Raw genomic sequence first — 7,500 nt, forward strand, 5'->3', positions numbered from 1 at the left:
ATATTTCAGAGGAAACACGATGCGTAGTATTCTAGCACCGCATTAAAAAGTCTGGAATTGCACAAAAATGGTACTTCCTTATTCTAATTTTTGAGTAAGAGGTTGCATTTTTTATCCATCCTTCCTGAGGCCAAATGCAGGAAGACTAAGTAAAAAGTCTGCAATGCAAAGCTCTAGACAGTGAGCTCGTTTCTACACAATATTACAGCATTACAGCCATGAAGTAACATGTGTTTCTGAAGATAAAACGCAGTGCTCTGTATTTTCAAGATTTCTTTTGCCTCACGCTTTTTGTGTGTCTACCCGTCCACCAAAGTAACAAACTTCAATGATACGATTAATAACAAGAAATAAAAATTGGGAAGTTCTGTATGTGCGGAAAGTTCTGTTTATGAGAGAGAGAGAGAGAGAGAGAGAGAGAGAGAGAGAGAGAGAGAGAGAGAGAGAGAGAGAGAGAGAGTTACGAATATCTTACGAATGGTTGTCACCATCTGTGGAGACAAGGATTACCTCATCTAGGCCCTCAAGTTTCATGACTGACAACTCACATCTAGTGTTTATTTCTTTCTTCTTCTCTGCCTCAACCCTGGCTACGACCTTCAACTGTCATATGACAACTAGGTACCTAATGCACTGCTTAGGTCAACAGAGGCACACAGGGATTCATGGAACGTGCCTAGTCGTCCTTCCTCGATCGATTCCAGAGAGAGAGAGAGAGAGAGAGAGAGAGAGAGAGAGAGAGAGAGAGAGAGAGAGAGTTGACTTTCATGCATTCCTACATATAAAATTTATAGCCTTGACTTTCAAGCATTCCTACATATAAAATTCAAACCATTGACTTTCATGCATTCCTGCATATAAAACTTATAGCCTTGACTTTCATGCATTCCTACATATAAAATTTAAAGCCTGGACTTTCGTGCATTCCTACATATAAAATTTATAGCATTGACTTTCATGCATTCCTACATATAAAACTTATAGCCTTGACTTTCATGCATTCCTACATATAAAATTTATAGCCTTGACTTTCGTGCATTCCTACACATAAAATTTATAGCACTGACTTTCATGCATTCCTACATACAAAACTTACAGCTTTTACTTTCATGCGTTCCTACAAATAAAATTTATAGTAATGACTTTCATGCATCCCTACATATAAAATTTATAGCCTTGACTTTCGTGCATACCTACATATAAAAAATTATAGCATTGACTTTCATGCAGTCCTACATACACAATTTACAGCATTGACTTTCATGCACTCCTACATATAAAATTTATAGCAATGACTTTCATGCATTCATACATATAAAATTTATAGCACTGACTTTCATGCATTCCTACAAATAAAATTTATAGCAATGACTTTCAAGCATCCCTACATATAAAATTTATAGCACCGACTTTCATGCACTCCTACAAATAAAACTTATAGCCTTGACTTTCATGCATTCCTACATATAAAATTTATAGCACTGACTTTCATGCATTCCTACATATAAAATTTATAGCACTGACTTTCATGCATTCCTACATATAAAATCTATAGCCTTGACTTTCATGCATTCCTACATATAAAATTTATAGCATTGACTTTCATGCATTCCTACATATAAAATCTATAGCCTTGACTTTCATGCATTCCTACATATAAAATTTATAGCCTTGACTTTCATGCAATCCCACATGTAAAATTTATACATACACTTTCATTTACGTCCGAACATTATATAAAGAAACATAGTATTCATATTCTATTTCCTTATAAAGTAAGGTTTCCAATCGTATAAGAAGAGGAAGAGTGGGTGGAAGAGTAGGAGGAGGTAAAGAAATGTAATTCGTTCATAAATTTGAGAAAGCGGATGAGAAGGGTGAAGGGGTTTGGAGGCGGGGAAGGGGGGGTTTGAGAGGAGAGGGCAAGAAGTACAGAGACTAATAAGCAGTCTTTTGCTTAATGTGCTGCAAATTGACAGTGCAATTGCAGTAATGGCATGCAAGCTACGGCAATCTCCCCTGGCCTGTTGTGTAAACCACCTACAAAATGTGCATTTACCTTGATTGGATATGTGCATACATACATACCTTTATATATGTACGTGTATGTATGTATGTATGTATGTATGTATGTATGTATATATATACATTTATATAAAAATACATATACATATACGTTTATATATATGTACATATATATACATACACAAAATATACATATAATTTTTCTGAGTAACCACAAACCTCAACATCTGGACATTATAATTATGTATTTTCTTGAGAGAATGGATCAGCTTCAAACATTCTCATGCAAAACTAGGCTCGATTATTTTCTGTTCCATCATATAATTAGAATTAATCAACAACTTAGCAGCCGTCTAACTAATTGTACGATTATTTCTCTACCAATTTTCAAAACTGGACTATTATTCTGTACACATCTCTTACATTTTAATGCTGTCCAGTTCTGTCTTTCAATAATTTTGCAGTTTCATCAGTATGGGATTCGTCACATGAATTCACGGACTTGATATACACATCTTATTATCAGAATCATTATCTTATCAGAATCATTTGTCGTAATCTTACAATGCATTATCTTTCTTAAACGCAGCATCACAAAAGTTATCAAGCAAATGAAGACTATCGTTCAAGTTATTAATATGGATTTCTGCCGTCAGTTTCATTATATTTTTTCTCGACGCACTGTCCAATCCGTTCTTAACCCACCGTCCTGTGTGGTTTCCTAATAAATCGGAAAACAGCGCCACCTGCATTGACTCCTGCATGATAAGGCGGCGTGCATCTGAGTGGTTGGCTCAAATTCGGCAGGCTTATGCCATCATTCCCGCAAAAATAATCACACACATGACTTCTATATCTCAGGATGCAGGATCAAATAGCTATCCCCTTTGAAACACAAGCTATTATCCAAGTACTGACGAATAGTTTCAAGATTTTTCATTGACGGTTTTATCAAGACATTCCTAATCTAAATGTCTTTCTCGAGTGATTAAGCCTTCCCCCCTCTCAAATCCGCCCGCTCCTAAACTCCCATTCTCCTTGACATCTGATTCCAATCTCTATCCCATAAAACACGCCCATCCCCGCCCCTTCCTTATTTCATTCATCTACACCTGGGAAATGCAGGAAAAATAATTCATGTTGCGTCGAATATCCGTGATGCTATTTTCGGTTTTCCAGACACTCATTTTCCGTAACTCAGTCTGCTGAAATACAAACTCTTTATGTTTATTTTTCAAAAATAATTTTTTTTTTTTTGTAACTTCAACCTAAGAACTAAGACACACTCCATCTTTATCTTTCCATTCCCTAAGAGATCTGGAAAATGCGGCAAATATCCTCCTAAGAGATCTGGAAAATGCGGCAAATATCCTCCTAAGAGATCTGGAAAACGCGGCAAATATCCTCCTAAGAGATCTGGAAAACGCGGCAAATATCCTCCTAAGAGATCTGGAAAACGCGGCAAATATCCTCCTAAGAGATCTGGAAAATGCGGCAAATATCCTCCTAGGAGATCTGGAAAATGCGGCAAATATCCTCCTACGAGATCTGAAAAATGCGGCAAATATCCTCCTAGGAGATCTGGAAAATGCGGCAAATATCCTCCTAAGAGATCTGGAAAATGTGGCAAATATCCTCCTAAGAGATCTGGAAAATACGGCAATTATCCTCGCATTGAAAAGTATTTTTTTTTAGAATGGAGACCTTATCTGAGTTTCTTTCGATTGCCTTCCCACAAATTGGCCACACCTCCCTCCACCCTACCTCCTTTCTCCCACCCCACTCCCCAAGATTTCTGGGTATTGCAACATATATTCGCACAGGGAAGTTTATATTTTTTTTTCTCCAAATATAGACCTTTTCCAGTGCCTATTTGAATTAGCCCCCCCCCCAACGCTATTCCCACTGCATGACTACAAAACACCAACTCCCACCCAATCCCACCCACAACCTCTTGACCAAAGGGGGTGGGCGGGGGTGAGGCTAGCTCTTGCCGTTCCCCAAGGGGTCTGGGAAAAAGTCTGACACGCCCTCGGCGGGGAGATGGATTTGGGGAAGAAGTTCTGATCGACGTTAATTCCCGGTTGGTCCGGGGAGTGAATGCAGGTACCACCCACGAGAGAATCAATACGCCGCTTAACGATACAACCGCGACCCAGCGATTACTTTCCGATACAACCGCTTTCTTTTCTTTTCTCTCTCTCGTTTTTTTTTCCGGGGTCCAGATCATACGATTCTGACGTGTGGTTGGCAGTAATTCCCTCTTTCTATAATTCTAGCATCTATCTGGCCTTTTAATTCCGACGTTTGTTTAGTAAGAAACCGGCCGGTTGTTTGGTTCTAACGCTGGCGCAACTTTCGTATCAAAACCAGTGTTTATTTCGCTTTGACACTGACGTGTATCGGTCCAAAATTGGGTGTTTATTTGGCCTTAACTCTCAAAATGATTTACGAAAAATATCTAGTTATCGTTGCGCTTTAAATTCTGATTTTTATTTAGCAAACGTCCTGGTGGCTATCTGACTTCAATTTTTAAATGTATCTGATAATTAAACTGTTATATTTAGTAGCAAATCACCAGTGTTTTCCTGGTTTTAATTCTAACATTTACGTGGTACCCAATCCGGGGTACCAATTGCACATTTATGGACATAAATTGACGTCTTTGCAGCTTCAGATCGCCTCGGGTTAAATTCCGAGTCTATTTGTCTATTTGTTTACAAGTGTTCAAAACTGGAATCTGCTTCTCTTTAATACTAACATGTGAGTTGCGATACATATGGTGTTTATTTGCTGGTATTACTAGTACCTATAAACCTACAGATATGGAGTTTGGAACTTGAGTACAGTTAGCAAAAAACCTGCAGTCTATAAGGTAATGAGTCTCACGCTTATTTGAGAGTAAATCTGCCATATATTTACATACATTTCCTTAGTTATTCGTTTATCATTTTTCTACACAACTGCTATAACAATGGCTGTTTGTTTAAAACTCTCGGGGTCAATAACTGAATTGAACTGAATATAGAATTTAGGCTAAAAGCCAAGCAATGGGACCTATGAAGTCTCTCAGCACTGAAACGGAAATTGACAGTAAAAGGACTGAAAGGTGTAACAGGAGGAAAACCTCGCAGTTGCACTATGAATCAACTGTTAGGAGAGGGTGGAAAGTCAGATGGAAAAAAAGAGAATATGAAAGGAGGCACAGTAAAAGGAACGAAAGGGGTTGCAGCTAGGGGCCGAAGGCACGCTGCAAAGAACCTAAAGTGAACGACAAGAGGTGCACTGACTGCACTACCCCCGTACGGGAGGGGGGGACTCAATACTGACGTAATTCTCAGGCTTTTTCGCGTACAGTTCTGGCGTATGGCGGGCTGCTAATATGACGCCCTTTATCCAACAGTTCTTAAACCAATTCTGTCAGTACTGAGGCGTTCTGATTCCCTCTGGAATTAGAACCAAACGACTTTAGTCCGTCTAGATAAGATTCTGACAAATATTAGTCTATATATATCTTTGCCGCACTACAAACCTGACCTAGATATATCTAGCTAAATGCCTGATTCCATTTACCTATATTTACCCGCTACTGAAGTGGCAACTGTTTGGAGCTGTATATTATATTTTACTAATCTTAATTTTCATGTTTGAATATGAGCCCTCGAGGCCCGGTAAAGTGAATTTAAAATCATCAAAACATTTATTATTATTATTATTATTATTATTATTATTATTATTGTTATTGTTATTGTTATTGTTATTGTTATTATTATTATTATTATTATCATTATTATTATTGTTGTTGTTGTTGTTAAAATGTGCTGGGTCATTGAGGATATGCACCATATTCTGTAAATAATCAATTCTCTTCATAATTCTCAATGACCTAGCACATTTTGAAAAAACCAAAAGGATCCGCATAAATAACAGTTATTATTATTATTATTATTATTATTATTATTATTATTATTATTATTATTATTATTATTATTATTATTATTATTATTATTATTATTATTATCATCTAAAATGTTTCATCCTATCCCATTAGACAAGTCAAAAAGCCCATTAACTCTTTGGGCGAAAATGCACTAAAACAACGATAACACATAGAGCAAAAAATAACGAAACCAACACACAAACTTAAACTTAAAAATAAATAACTTATGGTGTATATGGCAGTGAATAAATCAAAACAAATACCGTATGATAGACATGCCGGTGAATAAATCTCAATAAATAACCTACGATATACATGACGGTGAATAAATCAAAATAAATAACATGCGGTATACATGACGATGAATAAATAATGTATAACATATACGATATATATGACGGTGAAAAAATTAAAATAAATAAAATACGGTATACATGACGGTGAATGGATCAAAATAAATATCATTCGATATACATGACGGTGAATAAATCAAAATAAATAACATTCGATATACGTGACTGTAAATAAATCAAAATAAATAACATGCAATATACATGACGTTGAATGAATCAAAATAAATAACATGCGGTATACGTGACGGTGAATAAATCAAAATGCATAACATATACGATATAGGCTATATGATGGTGAATACATCAACATAAATAAAATACGTTATACATGACGGTGAATAAATCAAAATAAATAACATTCAATATACACGACGGTGAATAAATCACAAATAACATTCGATACACATAACGGTGAATAAATCACAATAAATAATATTCGATATACATGACGGTGAATAAATCAAAATAAATAACATGCGGTATACGTGACGGTGAATAAATCAAAATGCATAATATATACGATAGATATGACGGTGAATAAATCAAAATAAATAAAATACGTTATGCGTGACGGTGAATAAATCATAATAAATAACATTCGATATACATGACGGTGAATAAATCAAAATAAATAACATTCGATATACATGACGTTGAATAAATCAAAATAAATAGCATGCGGTATACGTGACGGTGAATAAATCAAAATGTATAACGTATACGATATATATGACGGTGAATAAACCAAAATAAATAAAATACGTTATACATGACGGAGAATAGATCAAAATAAATAAAATACGTTATACATGACGGTGAATAAATCAAAATAAATAAAATATCGTTATACATGACGGCGAATTGATCAAAATAAATAAAATACGTTATACATGACGGTGAATAAATCAAAATAAATAAAATACGTTATACATGACGGTGAATAAATCAAAGTAAACATTCGATATACATGACGGTGAATACATCAAAATAAATAACATTCGATATACATGACGGTGAATAAATAGAAATAAATAACATACGTTATGTATGACGGCGAATAAATCAAAATAAATAACATGCATTATACGCGACAGTGAATAAATCAAAATAACATTCGCTATACATGACGGTGAATAAATCAAAATAAATAACATTCGACATACATGACGTTGAATAAATCAC

General features: G+C 35.3%; 1 protein-coding gene across 1 annotated transcript in view; it reads left to right on the forward strand.

Annotated features, from left to right (window-relative positions):
• LOC136834633 (S-antigen protein-like) overlaps positions 1-7,500 on the forward strand; it is a 24,624-nt gene that overhangs the window by 685 nt on the left and 16,439 nt on the right. Inside the window, exons 2-3 of the mRNA XM_067097213.1 lie at positions 3,339-3,706; positions 4,849-4,900. Of these exons, the coding sequence (XP_066953314.1) occupies positions 3,339-3,706; positions 4,849-4,900 (420 nt within the window). The remainder of the gene's footprint in view (positions 1-3,338; positions 3,707-4,848; positions 4,901-7,500) is intronic.

Source organism: Macrobrachium rosenbergii, chromosome 54 (assembly GCF_040412425.1).
Source record: "Macrobrachium rosenbergii isolate ZJJX-2024 chromosome 54, ASM4041242v1, whole genome shotgun sequence".
Lineage (NCBI taxonomy): Eukaryota > Metazoa > Arthropoda > Malacostraca > Decapoda > Palaemonidae > Macrobrachium > Macrobrachium rosenbergii.